General features: G+C 43.3%; 1 protein-coding gene across 1 annotated transcript; it reads right to left on the minus strand.

Moving 5' to 3' along the window:
* Positions 1–3,087: 3,087 nt before the first annotated feature.
* LOC100273823 (arsenical pump-driving ATPase) lies at positions 3,088–7,070 on the minus strand. The gene is given in 11 exon segments (NM_001148222.2): positions 3,088–3,469; positions 3,706–3,840; positions 4,081–4,179; positions 4,267–4,329; positions 5,009–5,074; positions 5,166–5,234; positions 5,317–5,382; positions 5,987–6,085; positions 6,383–6,445; positions 6,526–6,734; positions 6,960–7,070. Coding segments are annotated over 10 exon segments (960 nt in total). The 5' UTR covers positions 6,688–6,734; positions 6,960–7,070; the 3' UTR covers positions 3,088–3,331.
* Positions 7,071–21,431: the final 14,361 nt, after the last annotated feature.

Genomic DNA, 21,431 nt, shown 5'->3' on the forward strand with positions numbered 1-21,431 from the left:
TTATTTCTAGTGGAGCTTATGGTTGGAGAGAAACAACAGAATCTTCAAGGGTTAACAGAGAACGACAGAGCAAGTGGTGCAGATGGTAAAAGATCTTGTGGGTAGAGGTCTGGCCTACCAGTAGTGACTGGGGGCCTGGTCAGGGGGTTGGGTTTTTTGCTTTTTAGGTGTCAGTGTTCTTGCTAGGTCTTGCTTGGCAAGTTGTTTTGGTGTTGGCGTCACCTTTTGTGCCAGTTTTTGTACAGTTTTTCTCTTTTTGTCTAATATATTGGAATAGCAATTCTTTTGCCTTTCCCTTTCAAAAAAAAGATTACACTATCATATCACTCCAATAGACTATCTATTTAGTTTGACTAGTCATAATGGCTAACCAAATTAGGCTAGTGAGGAAGACAATTTAAAGAGTCGGATAGATTGGCGAGTCAGATAGCTAGTTTGTTGGAGAGCTATTTTACTGTTGGTTAGGTAAAATTTGGCTTAACGAGACATTTGATTAATGTCTTGGAGATGCTCTTAATACAAGGATGATGGTGGAGACTGAAAGAGTGGGCGTCCTTGCCGAGTTGTCGTTCAGTTGCGACCATGCATGTGCTAGCTATATAGCTGGTCGTCGAGAGGTCGAGAAGAACCATGTCAGAGTCAATCTAGATCGTCCCCTGGTCGGATTGACACAGTGGCGGAGGACTTAGTGTGGCGAGGTCTGGCACTCGCCATACCTTGATTTCGACGTGTGTTATATCATGTAGTCGCTGATCCAAACGAAGCACTGTCATTTTTTTTGACAAGCTGTGTGTGCAGGTGTCATTTTCTATTCAACAAGCTATGTGCGCCTGAAGAAAGAAAATAAGAAAGCTTCCGCTTGGGCCATGCAATGTGCACGGTACTATATCTCTACTGCCCATGTGTTTTTTTATAACACAACCTATCTGCTTTACGTTGATCTATAATTTATTAATGATCCATGGTCCCTTTTAGGGCTTGTTCGGTTAGGGGTGGATTGAGAGGGATTCAAGGGGATTCAATCCCCTTCTATACAAATTTAAATAGGAGGGGATTTAATCCCCTCCAATCCCCCTTAAACCCCTTCAAACCGAACAAGACCTTATAAGGCTTCCGCATTAAGTAAAATGGCACGGTATTTTACTTCTTTAAGCGTTTGTTTATTATATAGCACAATGACTATATTTACTTTAATTAAACCTCATTTTGTTTCACTAGTTTAGTCTATTTAATCAGTTAGCTAATTGATATTTTGGTTAATTAATTTAAGAACCACGGTGAAATAGGTGTTGTATAAAATCCGTTTCGAAACACGGATTTATATAAATTAGCCATACCTTACATTTTGCGCGCCCTCCGCCACTGGATTGACAGCTTCACGAATCACACTGTCTCTCGTCGCGAATCGCCCCACGTATGACGTAACGTAGATGTTTTTTTTTGTCTGTGAACGATGTGGTATACTTACATTTATTTTATTATTCAGAGAAGTGTTTATACTCACGAGTCACGACGCGTGTGTGGTGCTCGACGATGGAGACTTGGGAAGAACCCAGGTGTACCGTGTACGTGAATGAAGACAATGGAGACTACTGTAGGGCGGCGACCCCACTGGCAGCTCAGCCCTCATCCAATCCATGTGACCGTGTCCACAGTCGCATGTGGTAGACAGAGAGAGCGAGGAACAGGGATGAAAACGGTCGAAAACGATAGAAAAAACAACTAAATTGTTTTTATTTCTTTTAGGACGGGACGAAAACGAAAACTAACGGTCGAAATACGGGATCGGAATTGTCGGTTATTCGAAAACGATAAACTATAGTCGGAAAGATAACTATTTTGTAGTTTTATCAAAAACATAATAAAGTGATGTATTGCCTAATTTTTAAGATTTAGAAATACACAAACAACTCTTTTTCATCATTCATATTAGTTAGAGTAATTATAACATTTGCTTTTCGCTTAAACATTCACTTGAACATAACAAAAGTCTATAACTTAAATAAATTATATGCTAGATCTATCTCATATTATATAAAACGGTAGAAAACGGTATTAGCACGACTCGGAAATGAAAAATACGAAAACGATTGAAAAACTAGCTAAATCGTTTTCATACCGATTCTAATTGGTTCCTGAACAATTCGAAAACGATTGAAAAAAACAGTATTCGAAACGGGACGGTACAGGAATTTCCGGTCCCGTTTTCATCCCTAGCGAGGAAAGAAGAGACGTAAACTGCTTCGCGTACAAACCATCTGTGTAACGGTGTAACCCCTGCTATCGGGTGTAAACTGTGATCCCTGATGGATGTCTTGGGCCAAATAAGAGGATGGTTTGAACGCAAGTCAGGCCCAGAAAAAAAAAAGGCTTGATGTGAGGATAAAATTTTAAGGGCAGAGGATTAGGGCACAACAGTCGAAAGAAGAGCTAATGGATACGTTGAATCAGGACATGTACTCAAGGGAGGTAGACGTGCTGCCATGCCTATGTTACGTGCCATTAACGATCATGGGCCAGAGAAGTAGAGTTAAAGCAACCGTCTTAGAAAGTCATTAGCTTTGGTTTCTGATTGACAGTTGTTTGATGGCAGGTGACGAGACTACCAGTGACATCGTCTTGGACTAGAAGAAGATCCCTCAGGCTCTTCTTCTTCACCTTGACGACTCTTCTGTCTTTGTTGACGCCCGACAGCCTAAGGAGCAACTAAAGTTTCCGCTTAATCAACGACTTCTTCGACATCTCGCTTGGATGATTTCGATACCCTACGTACGTGTTGAGGAGCAACTAAAGTTTCGACATCAGGCCTGGGGTGGAACTCCAGCTGATTCTCTTCCAGTAGCTGTGCACACCATGGGACGGGCGAGATGGGGCCATGGGGGCAAACAGCTAGCCAACACATGGGAACTGGTACGTACGTGTTGAGTGAGCAAAAAATGGACTTCCGTCTCGACTTGCCACACTCTTTCAGAAAGAATGACCACATGATCCTTGTGGCCTGTGTGAACTAGCACACAAAAGACTGAATGCTGAGTTCATTCCATCTTATCCCTCGGCATTTCAGAAAACAGATACTAACACAAGCGTCAAGCGAGGGTTATCCATTGGTGTGCTGTTGTGAACTAGTATAAGCTGTGACCAAAAAAAAAAAAACTACTACCATTTCTTGCCCTCTGAATTTGACACAGGTCTATACTTGAGAAGAGTGATAGAACGTGGTCGAATGCCAGATTCTAGGCCAAATTCATGAACTAGATTCTAACTCCAACCAAATGAAAGAATCCGAACAGACCGACAGAGATTAATCTTTTATTTGACCTAGTGTTTCTCGCTACTTCCACACTGAATCGCTGAGGAATCGGAGTGCAGGGACGCCTTTCACCTCCATATCAAGGAGCGGAGCCTGGATCAGCTTCAGGCCGCCGAGTTCTCGGTCCTCCAGTATCGCACGGAAGGCACGTGCTTCTTCCTGAAATCGCAAGATTTGCCCTCAGACAGCTGCATCCTGATCCAAATTCAGAAAAGCAGGGCTACAAGGGGTGTGCTATTCGTTAATAAGCCTTCGACAGATAACTTGTATCTGCCACACAAATATCCATTCAAAGGCAGTCGACAGTAGACTTGTGCATGGAGGCGTTCTGTCCAAACCAAGTGCTACAAGTCACGGGCAACGTTGGGTAGCCAGAATAGCAGGATGTTGCTTACCCTCCGTTTTGCAGCACAGAATCTGCAGTCCGACGCAGACGGTGGCAACACCTGATTTATGACGAGCCTTCTTGTGTGTGCACCATCCTTCTTTAATGACTCGTGAAACCTTGATGACTCAGTAACTGCCATCATCTGAGGAACAAGTATCCACAAGATTAGACTGGCTCCTAATCTGCAGCTAATGTTATAAACCTTTCATAACCTGTTGGCGGCTTTTTTTTTGTTTCTTTCTTTCTTCTGAACTAGATTGTTAATATACCAAGCAGCATGATTTGTATTGCCCAGAGAAGTATATGAATACAGTAATAAACATGAATTACAGTTAAAACAAGTAAATGTTGCTGCCATTGCAGAAATGGTGGTAGCTTTTACCGTTGGAATTGTCACAACGATGAATTCTGTTGATTGTGGATCAAACAAAATCTCACGCACTCTGCGAACCTGCTGCCTTAGTTCCTCTAGCCTGGCAGACTTGATGAAACAAGGAAGATGATAAGCTTGCAGGTTTTTTTTCAGCCCTTATTAAAACAAATCAACTGGAAACTGTTGCACACTTACGATGAATTGCACGTCCTCAAGATACATATTAAACGATGGCATGGACGAAGCCACTTTTATGCCCTGAAATAACAATGTGCAGCACCATGCATCACACATTAGCATAACCAAAAGACAGAATCCAAGGTTCTAGAAAAACTCAAAGGGAAAAACGGAGCGAGACAAATTTCCAAGCTTGCAGAGGTTTTCATGCCTAGTACAGTATATCTGTTATGTTTCTCTTTAACAATTAAATACCCCCAACTGCATCTCCAACAAAACTACAAAATGCTATATTGAAGCGCGCTGTGATTTTGACTCCATGAGCACATTCTGCATAGAATTTACTGCCCTCTAGCATGCGGATAAAGGGATCCAGTGAAGCACAATTAAACACATAAACTCCATAACACAACGTCAAAAGGACTCAAAACAGGGGAACCTAGACAAACAGTTTGGTGTTACAGTCTACGGTCTCAAAGAGGTGCACTGTCCAAAACTCCAAATTGAAACCATGCAACAATTTTTGCACTGACAGTATCTCAAGCACATGATTGTAGAAACTCCCTAATCACGTTAGTGATACCACTTGTCCTCGCCACTATATCATAATAATTTATAATCCTAATCCACATCAGCTAATATCATAACGAAAAATAAGTATCAAGCTTAAACATATATTCATGCAAATGAAATCCATGAAGGTAGCAGAGTTAAAAACTTAAAAAATAGGTTAGTTCACTATATGGATTAAAGCGCTCACCTTAATGCTCAAAGTAAGGAACATTTCAATCCAATCAGAAGCTGACAGAAGCTTAAGTGTATGTCCCTATACAAAATGCATGTAGTCAAATAACTGTCAGTGGACAAAATGAAGAACATAGTCAGATTGGAAATATTGTGGTGAGAAGGGGACAAACAGTGGATGGAGCATCCAGCACTAAACGCCGAAGTATATCGGCCTCTTGCACGTCAATAGATTTTATCACCTGCAAAGGATACACATCAATTGATGAGTAATTCTGGATAATGCATACGCAAACAATAAAACACACAAATATTGATTGGTACCTTTGATAGTACAAGCGCTTCTTCAAGTCCAGGGGGCATTCCATCCAGCATCTCTCTAATCATAGACTTTGCAACCATGAAAGGACAAATGCATGCACAGGTAATGTGATCTATAAATAATTTAAAAGAAAGAAAACTTCTCTTCTCGAGCAACAGAAAATAAATACTTTATTTGGGACAATATCCTTGGCATTAGACAGCATCAAACGAAAAATGTAAGTGTTATGCTGGATCAACTGACCACTAAGCAACAATGCTAAGGAACTGATATAAGGTGATACGTGCTAAAGAACAAAAACAAGGATATGAAACTAATAACCCCGAGGAAAGTTCAAGCATCTCCATTTATCTCAGGTCACAATATCAATAAAGAGAAGATCAGTGGAACAATCAATATACACTTGGCCAACAAAGAAAAAGGGTTTGTTTGGATGGTGGCGTCACTTTCTTGTCTGGCCCAGGCAACAATGCCGAGCGTTCGATTTCCTATGCCTGTGGCTAGGATCGTTTGCCTGCCAGGCAGTTGCATGGGAGGCTGCCATCCAAACACGCCCATATAGCTTGAACTTTATAGTTGCTGCATTCAGCTAGTGTGGAGATTAATAATTTATTGGAGGTCCATTCAAAAGAAAATGGAGAAGCAAAGTGCAAATTTCTAGGCAGTTTGTACCATAATATCAGAATGTGTTCCAAGCCCCATCTTTCCAAGTAAATTGTTGATAAAAGATCCAAGATCTTCAGGTTCTCCCTTTATCTTGAACTGACCAGCCTGCAAAGGAATGTTTTGTGGCCAATATACAAATAGTTAAAGCCAAACCAGCAGGAAAAGAAAGATATATGCAACGTCAAAAAAACACAATGCATCATTGCCCTTAGGAGCTGTCCAGTCCAGCCAGGAGTGAAATGATTTGGATGTTTTTTACCATTTCTTACAAAACCCAGCGTTTGTTTTATCATGTTACCTACCACCAAAGACAATCCAAGGCTTTCATTTCTCAACCGAGCAGCACCTGCTTAACCATGATAGCACAGAGAATGGCAAAAGCTCTAGCATAGCATATCCTACCTCAACTGCAAAAAGAGAGTCAAATCCAGTGATGCGTACAGTTTTGCCGCCAACACCCATGTCCTATAAACAGCACAAGCAAGACATTCAACAAAGATACTAAAGAGATTTTTTTCGACAAGCTGACAGAGGCTTTCAGGTACTTGTTCAAATAAATCACCGAGTGACGGAGATGGTTCCGTCGAAACAATAGCTGTTGGTTCACCATGGTTGGCAAACTTCACAGCAAGCGACGCCGCCATGCTTGTTTTCCCCACACCACCTTTGCCTCCAAATACATAGCACCTCCGTGTAGAGGCAAGCATCTCGCTGAATCCTCCACTCGCATCCACCAAACTGGAATTGTGTCTTTCTGTACAATATTTTCAGCAAGAGCAGAGTCAGCATTTCCCTTACTACTTCAGGGGAGCATCGCGTGCTTTGAGTAATCAAATATATGAAGCAGGAGAATCGGGGGCAGCGAGATTGTTGGGGTCACTGAAAATCTAAGATTTAGAACATTCCAGCACAACAACCATGAAAAATCGCACGCATTAGCTTCGAGCTAAATGAGAAATGAATTGACAAGAGGACAAACGCTGCAAGTTCCGGTGATACACGAGGGGCAGCACGGGCTTCTCTACCGCCGGTGCAGAGATCCGGCGGCAGGCGAAGGCGGCGAGTCGGCGGTATATAGGGTTTATGAGCGCCGCCATTTTGTTCCGGCTCAGGGTTCTGTCCTTTCTGTTTAAGTAGGAGAACAGATGTTTTGCCAAACGTAATGATGTAATATACTATTATTTTAATAATCTGCATGTAAGTCAACTAGTTAAGATGGTCGAGTGTTTAAAGTATCAGTTTTAGGTACCGAACTGAAAGGGCATTGGTTCAAATCCCATTTTTGACAATTATTTTTAATTTCTAAGTCCCTTCCATTTCGAATCCCTTATTTATTGATTTTGATTTTTGAATCATTTCTATAGCATTCTTGACAATAAAACTTTTAAAGTTTTATTTTTTCTTCATTTTGTTTTGGAAGCATTTCTAATGTTCTATATCATTCTTGACAATGTTCTTTTTAATTTCTAAGTTTCCATTTCGAAACATTTTTATTATCACCTCATGGTTTTGATTTTTTTTTTCTATTTTTCCATTTGATTTTGAAGCGTTTCTATATCATTCTTGACAATATATTCTTTTATGTCTCAATGTTTCTATTTTAAAGCATTTTTATTATGACTCATGGTCTGTAAGACCTCAAAATCTTATCTTAAGAATTTAGTAAAATTCTCCAAAATTTTTGAGTAAATCCCCTAGAAAAGAATCTCCTCTTTTATAAAATAAACATGTTTTCTAATAAAGGACATCTATATGAATTAGGTTATCTCTTTTATTTGAACTATAAAATTTAGATAAAGCATCTCCTAGTAAAGGTTGTACACTAGAAATTTGCTCCTCATAAAAACAACTATTTTTGTGTATGTGAATTTGCATATTTAAAAACATGATACTTAAATGAGATAATAATAAATATTTATACACCTTGCATCATGTTGGAATTTATTTAATTGTGCATTTAAAAATAATAATAATAGGAATATACAAATGGTGAAATAGATATTTAAACCTAAATTTGGAAATTAAGATGTGGAGAAAGGAAGAAAAGAAATATTATAAAATTCATAATAAAATAACGTAAACTCTATCCATACTAGTAATATTAAAATCTACCTTTAGTTTGAGTACAAAATTCATATTCATAGTTGAATTCAAATTCAAAACCTAAATATGAAAATGAGAGAAAATAGAAAATAGAAATGGAAATAGAAAAGAAAAAGAAGAAAACCCGCTAATGGGCCACACCCTCACATTCCGGCCCACTTCTCCTTACCCCGCCAGCCCACTTCTGCCTCCGGTTCCACGCGCGCGCCTAGGAGTGTTCCGTCTCCCCGACATGTGGGTCCACCCTGTCATATCTATCTCTCGCCTGCGCGCAACAGACCCCGCGCGGACTCCGGCGAAATCCTCGCGCTCGTGCAGCTAAACCGAACTCCGTTGAGCAAAACGCGCCTGGACTCTGTTGCCTGCTGCCCGCGCTTGCTTGCAGTGTTCTCCCTGACTCGTGGGACCTCTACGACATGGCCATCTTCTCTAGTGGGTGCGCGCGCGGCAGATCCATGCCGCGTTTAGTCCGAGGATTTGTTAGGATTCCATCGATTTGACCATATCCATCCCGCCGCATCACAATTCACACCTATAAAATAGCTACCCTAGCCTCGGCTTGGGGTATCAATCAATCGCGCCAGGAAGCTTCAACGCGAGGCGCTCGTCACCGAGTGCAGGAGAGAGAGATAGAGAGCGGCTAGTGCGGATCTTCATCGGGCGCGGTGTAAAGATGGATGGACTCGGTTCGTTGCTCGCTGGGGGGAAACTTCACCGTGGAGCACGAACGCTTGGGGGTCTGGCTCAGGGTGGGGATCACCGGGCGGACCGGGCCCTTGGTCGGCGGACACCGCAGCAGGCGGGGAGCGACCGCTGCTCTACCTCGCGTAAGGAAGAAGATGGAGGACCGTTGGATGCGCGATGAAAGATTGAGGTATGAGGATTGTTGTCGGACGTGGATTGGAAATCCAAAGGATAGAACGGTTTAATGCGGGGAAAGATTTTGGACCGTAGATCTGGGATCAGACGCGTAGCGTTAGATCGCGGGTGCTGAAAATCTGGGCCCTCGGTTTTAGATCAGACGGCTGGAAATTAAAGATACCTCTTCGGCGTGGTCGGTTTACAAAAGAAACCCTAGGTTTATTCGAATTGATGCACGTCGTCCTGCGTGGGGGTAAATACGAGTCTTAGGAACTTTTGAAAAATAGCCCATGTGTTCCCTGATAATTATGCGCCTAGTCCAGTGATTTAGGAAAGTAGGAAAAACAATATAGAAAATACTTTTCTAGCACAAAAATAATTCTAGAACTTGTGAAATTCATAGTAAATTCATTTTAACTCCAAATTGAGTCATTCCAGCTGCAATAATTTTGTATTAATATTGTTTATCACCTAGTACCTTTGTTTAACCATGAAACTTGAATTAAAATTGCTCAATTAAATTAATTTATTCTAGGTGCTAAATAATTTCAGAAATTCATAACTCAATAACCATAACTCCGTTTTGATCCATTCTAGTTGCGTTAGTCTCACAATAATATTTATTATCATATGGTAACTTTGTTTTGTCATGAGATATAGGTTAGAATGTTGCACTTAGTCTATTATATACTTAATCACGTGGATCTCGAACCTACGATCTCGTAGCGGCGCGTAAATTATTATTATGCAGTTTGTGCTTATGTTTGGTGTGATGTTAATTATGTCTATACCATGTTTGTTTGTATTGCTACGACTAGCAGTGAGGTCACGAGTCACCTAAAGATCATCCTAGTACCTGGAATCTCAAGTCCCAGGCAAGTTGTGCCCTTGATCACTTACTTTTTATCCAGTCATGTTCTTATTAATCATAATGATTTGCATAGGTTAATTTTGATGGGACCCAATAGGTTACCCTAGATTTTGACTATCTTTATACCTTGTTTCACCACTGGTTTTACTACTAAATTTTTGGGTAGTACATGCTATTGCTTTATGGGGTTTTGGGTATAGAGATATTCACTACTCATGATTACACTTTTTATTATTTGTTCATTATTTACTGTTCATGATAAGATCATTATGTTAATGGGAACATGGAGAACCACCCGGGAAAACAGTGCTACCACAAGGGTTTAATGGGACGCCCTTGGCTGATTAACTAGGAAAGCTAGTGGATGACTACCTTATCCGAAAGGGGCAAGGGCAGTAGGGGAGTGGTAAGTGTAGGGAGGTCCTTGGTTGATTTTGCTGCGATGGCGGTCAGGCGAGGGATTCCTGCACTGGAGCTTCCTATAAACTGTAGTGGGTTTTCTGAAGCTAGTGGAACTTTGTAAAGGCCTCGTAGTGTTATCCTGCCTTGCCTCCTCGGTAGAGGTGTATGGGATTGGTCATCTCTTGGCAAATGGGTAACATGACTTGTGGGTAAAGATGTGCAACCTCTGCAGAGTATAAAACCGGTATACTAGCCGTGCTCACGGTCATGAGCAGCTCAGACACTCACATGATTAATTTATGGAACTAAATTCAATTTGTCATATGCATTGCATCACAGGTGATGTTGTTATTTTTGTTCTACTACTTAATTGGGTTTGGTATTTACTTATACTTAGTAATTGCTAATAAAATTTTGACCAACTTTAAAAGCAATGCTCAGCTTCAACCATCCTCTTTGGTAAGCCTTACACTTCACGTGAACTCCCACCTTTGGCGAGTTCAGGCACATTATTCCCCACAACTTGTTGAGCTATGAACGTATGCGAGCTCACTCTTGTTGTCTCACACCCCCACAGGTCAAGAACAGGTACCACAGGATGAGGCGCATGGAGGATGCTGAAATGTGTTCGTGAGAGGTCTAGGTCATCGTCTCCCAGTCAACTTTGGGTTGCTGGACCGTTGTCTCCTTATAATATAATTATTTATTTTGTACATAACTCCTATTATATAGTAAAGATGTGAAATTCGATCATGTGCCATGATTCATCATATGTGTGAGACTTGGTCCCAGCACACCTGGTGATTATGTTCGCGCCTGGGTCTTGGTGCCCCGAAATCTGGGTGTGACAAATCGGCTCGCTTTTTCTTTATCTTTGTTGCTTAGATTGTGTACAACATTTCATCCATATGGCTATATAAAACATTTTTTTCAATTGTAGATTACACTGTTCACAGAGTGGAGTTTGAATATAGATTTGAATATAGATATGAAGATGAGTAGGCTGCTCATATAGTCACCCAAAATATTATTTTGCATTGTATACTACATTGTTCACAAAATAGAGTTTAAATATAGAGCCCTATTTGGAACAAAGTTTTTAAAAACCACAATTTTTGAAATACTACAATATACTTTAGTCATGACAATATCATAGTTTAAAATAGTAGTCTTGAAAACTGAGGTTCAAACCTAAATTTAGAATATCTTAAAACAACTACAGTATTTGCAGTACTTCAGTTTTAAAATAGAGATTTTAGCTAGCTTGTCAAACACCATTATGTATATAATACTGCAGTATTTGAGAATATTGCAGTATTCTTCCAAAACCGTGAAAAACTTCACATCCAAACACCCCCGGATATGAGGATGAGTAAGTTGCTGGAGATAGCCTTAAGCTTCCGCACAACCCTCTTCTTTTTTAGTCCAATAATAGAAAATCATGCAACATAAGTTCCTCTAATTGCACATGAAACATGGATAGCGTGCAACAATTATATTACTAGGATTGATGTAAGAAAAATGTATATGAGGACGAGAACCATGTCCGGTATACTTTTTGGCCCGCCCTACATTCATAGCATAGATGGATCAATTTTTTCTGTTTGGGTCATCGAGAGTTAGAGACCTGTAAATAGATAACAACATAAATTGATCTGGCTCCATAGAACGTGTTTCCCCCATCCCCCTCTCGTAGCGAGAAGAAATTGTGAAAATAAGTCACTCTTCGACTGCACTCTATAAAATAGGTCGACTCTCGCTGAATATGTCAAAATGGGTCTATCTAGTGTGGGTTTGTTGTCAAAATGCCGAGTTGGATAATTAGATCGTCTCACAAGTGGCCACAAGTGCGCTTTTGACTAAAATAACCCTCCTTCCATGTTGCTATCCATCGACATGCTATGCTGATGTTGTGGCAATAGTGGTGGCGTCGCTGCTGGATATGGGTGCGTCGAGGGCTTCGACGACCCAAGGAGCTTATCGTCTTTCTCGAGGAATATCTCAAACATCCGACTACCAACAACGCCTCTGACCCCCTTCCTCGTCCTCGTCTACATCCTCGTTGACGACCACGTAGGACTCCCCAACGATGTCGAGGTATGTGTCGAAGGTGAGGTCATCTGGCAGTGCGACGCCACCGAGGAGGATTTTCAATTGCGCGCCACGGTGGCCCGTCCCATGCCACCGTGGCGATTTCAACAACATTGCGGCGACATGCCTCGATGCCACTGTCGTAGAGGCAGAGATGAAGGCCGGACATAAGGTGGTCGGGTCTGCGGGCTTTGTCAGGTCCATAGAGATCTACGGAATGCGGGAACGGGGTGGGGCGGCACGAGGGTGATATAAAGACAAAAGGGCACGAACTAGGAGGGGAGTTGGAGGAGCAAAGAGTAAGAGGAACAGGAGGAAAACATGCATGCGTTGAGCTTTGACCGAGGCATTGACCCCTCATAAAAGAAAGAACAAGGAACGACAACGTGGGAGGAGGAGCATTTTAGCCAAAAGCGCACATGAGACTACTTGTTAGACGACCTAATTACCCAACTGATCATTTTGACAACACAGCTACGCTAGATGGACCCATTTTGACATATTCGATGAGAGATGACCTATTTTATAAAGCATCATCATAAAGTAACCCATTTTCACAAATTCCTCCCATAGCAATATCTGCTCTCTTTGCGCACTTGTGGAGTCCTGTCTTACCATCTTGGCTCCATCATGCCACGCGGTTCCCTATGTGCCATGCTGTCAACCAAACAACACACCCAATATTCCTTGCACTAGAACCGTTGATTGCATCATAGTTGTTATTGTTGGTCCTCGAGTAAACAACACCTTATATGTAAGATGCTCTGGCAAAGTTGTTGACAATTTTAACATCTAACCTATGTATGAAACAACATGGAAAACTGATGCTTTTTAACAGTATATATAAGGGCGAAGCCTTTTAATCACATATACAATACCACGCTTCCAAAACCCTGACCAAACGGATCAAATTTATCACAAAATTTTAACAGTATTTTGAGGGGTGTGGATGGTAGAGAGAAGTTTTGCTAAGGTGAGTAAAATGATTGTTGGTAATAACCTGCATCCTGTTCTGTGTACTCTACATCAGACAGTCTGGTATGATATGCGGACGGCCCAAAGCTGTACACAGATGGTCCGCGTGTATAGCTGGATGGTCCGAGCATGTTTGTCAGTGGTTTGTAGCCGATGAATTTTGTGTAGTGTTCCCGGCATCAACATCATACGACGGGAACTTGTGAACGTGTTATTTTTATAATCCTCTTGCATACCCCCATATTATTTGTTTCAATTGCTCTCACTCTTCATTTACATAAACCCGTCGTCTGTGTTTTACTTACATTAGAGGCGGAAGCAATAGGTCGGAGAGATAACATGTCACACTCCCCTTGCCAGACCACCTTCTGATGCTAGTCCATCTTGAAATTGGGCAGGTACTTTGCCTCAGCCTCCTCGATCAACTGTCTTTTGTACTCCTTGAATTCTTGATGATCTTCACCCGACAAGTTCTCCATAGTTGGCTTAACAATGTTGTTTGGGGAGATATAGGAGTAATCCTTTGAACCGACCATATGTGGCTGATCTCTGTTATGTCACGCCTCTTGTCCGCAGTAGAGTCGCCAAAAAAAGTGTTGGCTCCGATTTACGGGCAAACACTAGGGATGTACATCCTGGTAGTGCTCTCTACGAGAGCACGGGTGTAACACTCTGAATTTGGGAGGAATAAATTTTCTTCTCCGATACTCACCAAATTCAGGCATTACTCTCTTTTCTCTTCCCATTTCGCTCCTTCCAATTTTCAAAGCAGTATAGTGACTGGTGTCTGTATCGCGTGTAAACAAAAACCTAAGTTGACATGGGTGTTGCATCATGCCGAAGCATATTTATTTGTCTGATGTTGTGTTCGATCGCGCGTCCGTCTCGTTTCGGTTTTCGATTCGCGGTTTGATTCTGATTAGTGGTCGTGCGTGCAGTGGGTTTTCGGCCTGGTCCGCGGTCCGGCCTGGCCTGCGACCCGACCTGGCCCGGCCCCTGGCGCGCGCCCCCACCTCCCCCATGTGCGCCCCTCCCTCTCTATCTCATTTTCTTTTCCCGTGCAGCAACTTCCTCTCCCTCACTTCCACCTCTCTTCCACCTTCTTGCCCTAGGTGTGATCCGGTGGACGGTTATCGCCGATTGTCAGACCCCAAAGTGAGTTTCCCCTCCCCTCTCCTCTCTCCCTCCTTCCCCTTCCCTCTCCCTTGCGCGCGCCCCTCGCCCCCCGGCGGCTCGCCGCGGCGCGGCCCCCTGGTGTGGCCCCCCGGTGGCTCGCCCTGGCACGGCCCCGTGCGTGCCCCGGCGCGTGCAGCACATTCGCGTACGCGCGCAGTCCCATTCTCGTGCACGCAGTCCGCGCGACATTTAAGTTCAGTTTGATTAGTTTTAAATTTAGTTTAATTTACGTGTTGCGTGGCGCGCTTCGTCGCACGACGATTTATTTTAAATTCATATTATTTAATGTGTTGCGTCGCGCGGCGCGCGAAGTTTTTGTTTTAAATTCAGTTCAAGTGGTGTATGCCGTCGTGCGCTTCGTCGCGCGACGCTTTACGTTATTTTCATATTTAATTCAAGTGTTTTGTGGCGCGCTTCATCGCACGACGATTCGTTTAGTTTCAGTTTAGTCTAGGTGTTATGTCGTGCGCTTCGCCGCGTGACGACTCATTTTATTTTCAGCTTAGTTTGTGCGTGTTGTCGCGTGTCTCATCGTGCGGCAACTTGTCCAATTTTCGGTTTCTTTCGCGTGTACCGTCGTGCGTTTCGCCGCGCGACAACCCCTTTTAAATTTACCTTGAATGGTTTATAATAATTAAATGTGTAGCGTAACGTTATTTTATGCATAGCGATAATGTTTTGTTTAGAGACACATTGATCAGAGATGTTTTGTTTATAGGTGATAATGAGGATGATGATTTTGATTATGATTACGGTAATGGTTTATGGTATTCTTCCCGTTTGGAAATGGTACTTTTGGGTTAACAACTTGGGTTAATGCTAAAACTTGGCTCTCTACTAGTAATAATAACCTGACCAACTTAAAGCAACTGCTTGACCTTAACCTCACATAAAGCTAGTCCACTATAGCCAAACGGGACAATTGATGAGTATGTTGATGTGTACTCACCCTTGCTTTACACACCAAACCTCACCAGGTTGTCCACGTTGCAACCACTGTTCAGGAGAAGATGAAGTCGTGGAGGACTTCAAGGAGTTTCAACAGTATGATGAGTTCTAGGCGTGGGTTAGCGACAAACCACCAATCGACTACATGTGAAGTCCGTGTTTATCTATGTTTCGTTTTCACACTTTGATAATTGTTAATGACTATATGGATGTCTCGGACATCATGATATAATCAACTATTACCCTCTTTTATGTTATTATTCGAGCACTGTGTGATGATGTCCGATTATATCTACTATGTACGTGAATTGCCGATCCTAGCACGTACATGGTTCGCATTCCTTCTAAAACCGGGTGTGACATAAGTGGTATCAAAGTCGTGCTGACTGTAGGACCGCTAACCTAGAGTAGAATGGTCGTTCTAAGGACTATAAACCCCTATTCTTACCTTGACCTTGGTGTCCCTTCAAAAGTTGGTCATGTCGACCAATTCTATGTTTTATTATATATTATACCTTACTGAAAAATTTGTTTTATTCTATTTCCTATTTTTTATAGTCTACTTGTTGGTCATACTATTTCTGTTCTCACTCTTATGCTTGTGGTGTCTTTTTGTAGATGGCTTGTCTTAGACACACCGCACGAAAGTAAGTCATTCCTTTCTTGCCTTCTCATCTCGCGGAGCGTCCGCTTCGCTGTCTGGTGCATGGTCAATCAAGCCATTTGGAGAGGCTGCACCACCGCCTGCACGAGGAGCAGGAGTGTCGGCGATAGGAGTTGGAGCAGCATGGCTCTTCTTCCTCGCCTCAGCAGGATGTAGAGTCTGTGAGGCGTTGCTCTCCTGTGCCTCCACTGGAGGCACCCCGTGCACCACCACTGGGCATCCCGACCGCTGGATTAGCTGTTGGAGGAGACCCCAACGATGGAGGTGACGACAACAGCTCGAGCTACAACACCGACCTTTCAGAGGAGCAGGAGCCAGAGGGATGGGTTGCTCGACCCATCACTCGTGACACCGCTCGCGGGTGTCACTTCCATGATGCGTTCGACACCTTGCTACGCCAGGCACTCGACTGGCACACTTGGTCCATCGAGTATCGTTGTGTTGTCTTCCAGCACAGTCGCAGGGGTTACCCGGACCGCTGGGAGGCGACTTGTTTGGTTCGCCGTCTAGAGGATAGTCTCCGGGTGCGGAGGTCTGCTCGGAGCATTATTCTATCTCTGAGTGGGACTCAGTTGAGGCAGCCATACAAGATGTCGCACGACGTGCGCTTTCGCACTACTGCTCAGTGTTCGGTGGGGTGGCCGATGGTCTTGAACTGAAGTATTACCCCGGCCGTCCACCTGGCAGCACAAGAGGCGTGGGTGAGGACAATCCTAGGTTGAGCAGCACATTCAACCTAGTCGTCGTGTAGAACACGGAGCTGGACCACACTTTAGATTAGCTGAGTAGGGCTCGTGGTGAGATCGCCCAGTTGCGGGCTGAGCGCGTGGAGCACCGTCACCTAGAGGATTGAGAGCACCTAGAGGGGGGTGAATAGGTGATCCCGTAAAAATTCAATACTAAATAGCCACAAGCTTGGTTATAAAGATGTTAATGCAATAGAACCAAGTGGCTATAGAGCGAGCTCTTGTGAATCACAATAATCACAAAGAAAGACAACACAAGAGACACAGTGGTTTATCCCGTGGTTCGGCCAAGTATAACACTTATCTACCTCCGCGTTGTGGCATCCAATGGACGAGGGTTGCACTCAACCCCTTTCAAGTGATCCGATGATCAACTTGAATACCATGGTATTCTTCCTTATAGTTTTCTTCCCGTTTGTGAGGAATCTCCACAAGTTGGAGCCTCTCGCCCTTACAAGATTGATCACAAAGAAAGCACGGAGTAAGGTTGGGAAGAGCAACGCACACTAGAATTAAATCCACACCGCAAACACGCACACAAGTGAGAAGATGAGCACACAAAACACGCGCGGGGAGTTTGCAACTCGAAAAAGTGCTCCAATCTCAAGAACGATGAACGATTGCGTGAAAGTGAGGACTAGAAGTCTTGGAATGCTTAGAGTGTGCTTGGGTGCCCCCTCCATGCGCCTAGGGGTCCCTTTTATAGCCCCAAGGCAGCTAGGAGCCGTTGGAGGCCAACAAGGAAGGCTATCCTTGCCTTCTGTCGGGTGGTGCACCGGACAGTCCGGTGCACCACCGGACAACCACTATTCATGTCCAGTGCGCGATCTCCTTCCTATTCTGGCGCAGCCGACCGTTGCAGATTTGTGGGAGTTGGTGCACCGGACAGTCCGGTCCCTCTGCTGACCGTTGGCGTGGGCCACGCGTCGACCGTTGGCGACAGTCCGGTGAATTATAGCCGTACACCGCCAACCTTTCCCGAGAGCAGCCTGTTCATCGGAGTTCAGCCTGGCGCACCGGACACTTTCCGGTGCACCACCGGATAGTCCGGTGTACCAGACTGAGCAGAGATTTGGCTGCACCGAGCCAAGTCTTTTGGTTCTTTTCTTTTCTCTGTTTCTAGCACTTAGACAAAATGTGTTAGTACTCAAAACAATGTACTAAGTCTAGAAACGTACCTTGTTACATGATTTGCATCTTTTGCTTGTTTGGCACATAATATTTCACTCACTATGTGTTGGACACTTAATCACCAAAACATTATAGAAATGGCCCAAGGGCACATTTCCTTTTCAATCTCCCCCTTTTTGGTGATTTATGCCAACACATCAAAAAGCAATGCAAAACATGCAACATCGATTCAAATTGAAGACCAAATTGTTTTTGACTCTAATTTGGCATATTTGGATCATTCTTTGCCACCACTTGGTTTGTTTTTGCAAATCAAATTCATTTTCCTATCTCTAAGTCAAACTCACTTGTTTGGGCATAAAGAGAGATACTCCAAGAGTGAAAATGATCAAGATCCAAAAACTCCCCCTTTTCTCATAATCATAAAATCTCCCCACAAGAGACCAAATTTTGCAATAAGAGTATTTTGACAAATCAAAAGATCTACCTCTATTGTTTTCAAAAATTCTCAAGTGGTAGCTGATCCATTTGCTTTGGCCTTATTTTCTCCCCTTTGGCATTAAGCACCAAAACAGGATCATTTTTGGCCCTTTAACCCCATTGCCTCACCAAAATTGTCAATTAAGAGCAAAATGGCAATAAGATCATAAGAATGAACTTGGAGGTGTGTACACTAATACAGACTGTAGTGGAAGTCTTTGCATGGTCCAAGTTCACCTTTCCCTTTCAATGCACCTTTGAGACTTCACCAAGTAACTCAAACACAAGGATTAGTCTCAAAGGGTCAAGTTGTAGCACTTCTCCCCCTAAATATGTGCATCATTCACACATGGACTTGTGAGGTCCGCGGATCCCTTGCACAACTTGAGCACCATAAATAAGCAACAAATTGCATAAATGTAAAAATAGCATGATCAAAGGCATAAAACGCATGTATCCTATAGATCAATCCAAGTTACGCGAATATAAGACATTTAGCTCACTTCGCAGCCTGCAAAAGGTTTTCTCATCTAAAAGCTTGGTAAAGATATCGGCTAGCTGGTTCTCGGTGCTAATATGGAACACCTCGATATCTCCCTTTTGCTGGTGGTCTCTCAGAAAGTGATGACGGATGTCTATGTGAGAGCACCTAGAGGGGGGGTGAATAGGTGATCCTGTAAAACTTAAACTTATAGCCACAAAACTTTGATTAAGCGTTAGCACAGTTAATGCCAAGTGGCTAGAGCGAGGATCTTGCACAATACGATAACCACAAAGGATTCAACACAGAGAGGACACAGTTATTTATCCCGTGGTTCGGCCAAGTACAAAACTTGCCTACTCCACGTTGTGGCGTCCCAACGGACGAGAGTTGCACTCAACTCCTCTCAAGTGATCCAATGATCAACTTGAATACCACAGTGTTATGCTTTTCTTTTCTTATCGCTTTTGCGAGGAATATCCACAACTTGGAGTCTCTCACCCTTACACTTGAAGTTCACAAAGAAGTACGGAGTAAGGGAGAGAAGCAACACACACAAATCCACAGCAAAATGCGCACACACACGGCCAAGAATCGAGCTCAAAGGACTATCTCAAAGTTCTCACAAGAACGGAGCTCGAATCACTGAGAATGACAAACGAATGCGCAAAGACTGAGTGTGGAAGATCAAGAATGCTCTAAGGTTGCTTATATATCTCCTCCACGCGCCTAGGGGTCCCTTTTATAGCCCCAAGGCAGCTAGGAGCCGTTGAGAGCAAATCTGGAAGGCCATCTTTGCCTTCTGTCGTCGGGTGCACCGGACAGTCCGGTGCACACCGGACACTGTCCGGTGCCCGATCTCCTTCCTAAAATGACGCAGCCGACCGTTGCAGATCTGGGAGCCGTTGGTGCACCGGACATGTCCGGTGCACACCGGACAGTCCGGTGCCCCCTTCCGACCGTTGGCCCGACCACGTGTCGCGCGCAGATTCCGCTGCCGACCGTTGGCTCGGCCGACCGTTGGCTCACCGGACAGTCCGGTGCACACCGGACAGTCCGGTGAATTTTAGCCGTACGCCGTCGGCGAATTCCCGAGAGCGGCCTCTTCACGCCGAGTCAGCCTGGCGCACCGGACACTGTCCGGTGCACCACCGGACAGTCCGGTGTGCCAGACTGAGCTGAGTCTTAGCTGTACACAGCCAAGCCTTTTGCACTTCTTTTCTTTTCTTCTTCTTTCTGTTTCTAACACTTAGACAAGTATATTAGTACACAAAACCAATGTACTAAGGCTTAGAAACATACCTTTACTCTTGATTTGCACTTTGTCCATCCATGAGCATGAATTCACATTTAAGCACTTGTGTTGGCACTCAATCACCAAAATACTTAGAAATGGCCCAAGGGCACATTTCCCTTTCAATCTCCCCCTTTTTGGTGATTTATGCCAACACAACATAAAGCAACTAGAACAAGTACAATATCACTTCAAATAAAACTCAAATTTATTTTGATTCATTTTTGGCATATATGGATCATCCTTTGCCACCACTTGGTTTGTTTTTGCAAATCAAACTCAAATCTCTATCTCTAAGTCAAACACACATGTTGAAGCATAAAGAGAGTCATTCCAAAAGAGATTGATCAAAGATTTCAAAAACTCCCCCGTTTTCCCATAATCATTATTTCTCCCCACAAGAAGCCAACTTTTGACAAAAGAGACAATAAAATAGTTTTGACAAACCAATAGCTCTACTCTACTATTTTCAAATCTATAAAATAGTTTTGACAAACCAATAGCTCTACTCTACTATTTTCAAATCTCTCAAGTGGTAGCTGATCCATTTATTGCTTTGGCCTTTATTTTCTCCCCCTTTGGCATCAAGCACCAAAACGGGATCAATCTTGGCCCCTTAACCCCATTGCCTCACCAAAATCTTCAATTAAGAGCAAATGGCAATAAGAGTTCATGAGATGAACTTGGAATAAGTTACCCTCTCATCAGAGTGCAGTGGAAGTCTTTCATGGTCCAAGTCCACCTTTTCCCTTTCAATTCTCCTTCGAGACTAAATTAAGCAAACTCAAGCATATGGTTAGTCTCAAAGGGTCAAGTTGTAACACATCTCCCCCTAAAACTGTGCATCACTTTGCAACGGACTTGTGAGGTCCAGAGAGTGTTTGTACAACTTGAGCACCACAATAAGCAACAAAATGCAGAATGAACATGATCAAAGGCATAAGCACATGTATGCTACAATTCAATCCAAGTTCCGCGAATCTAAGACATTTAGCTCACTACGCATCCTGCAAAAGGTCTTCTCATCTAGAGGCTTGGTAAAGATATCGGCTAGCTGGTTCTCGGTGCTAACATGAAACACTTCGATATCTCCCTTTTGCTGGTGGTCTCTCAGAAAGTGATGCCGGATGTCTATGTGCTTTGTGCGGCTGTGCTCAACAGGATTTTCCGCCATGCGGATAGCACTCTCATTATCACATAGGAGTGGGACTTTGCTCAGATTGTAGCC

The sequence above is a fragment of the Zea mays genome, chromosome 2, assembly GCF_902167145.1.
Source record: "Zea mays cultivar B73 chromosome 2, Zm-B73-REFERENCE-NAM-5.0, whole genome shotgun sequence".
Taxonomy (NCBI): domain Eukaryota; kingdom Viridiplantae; phylum Streptophyta; class Magnoliopsida; order Poales; family Poaceae; genus Zea; species Zea mays.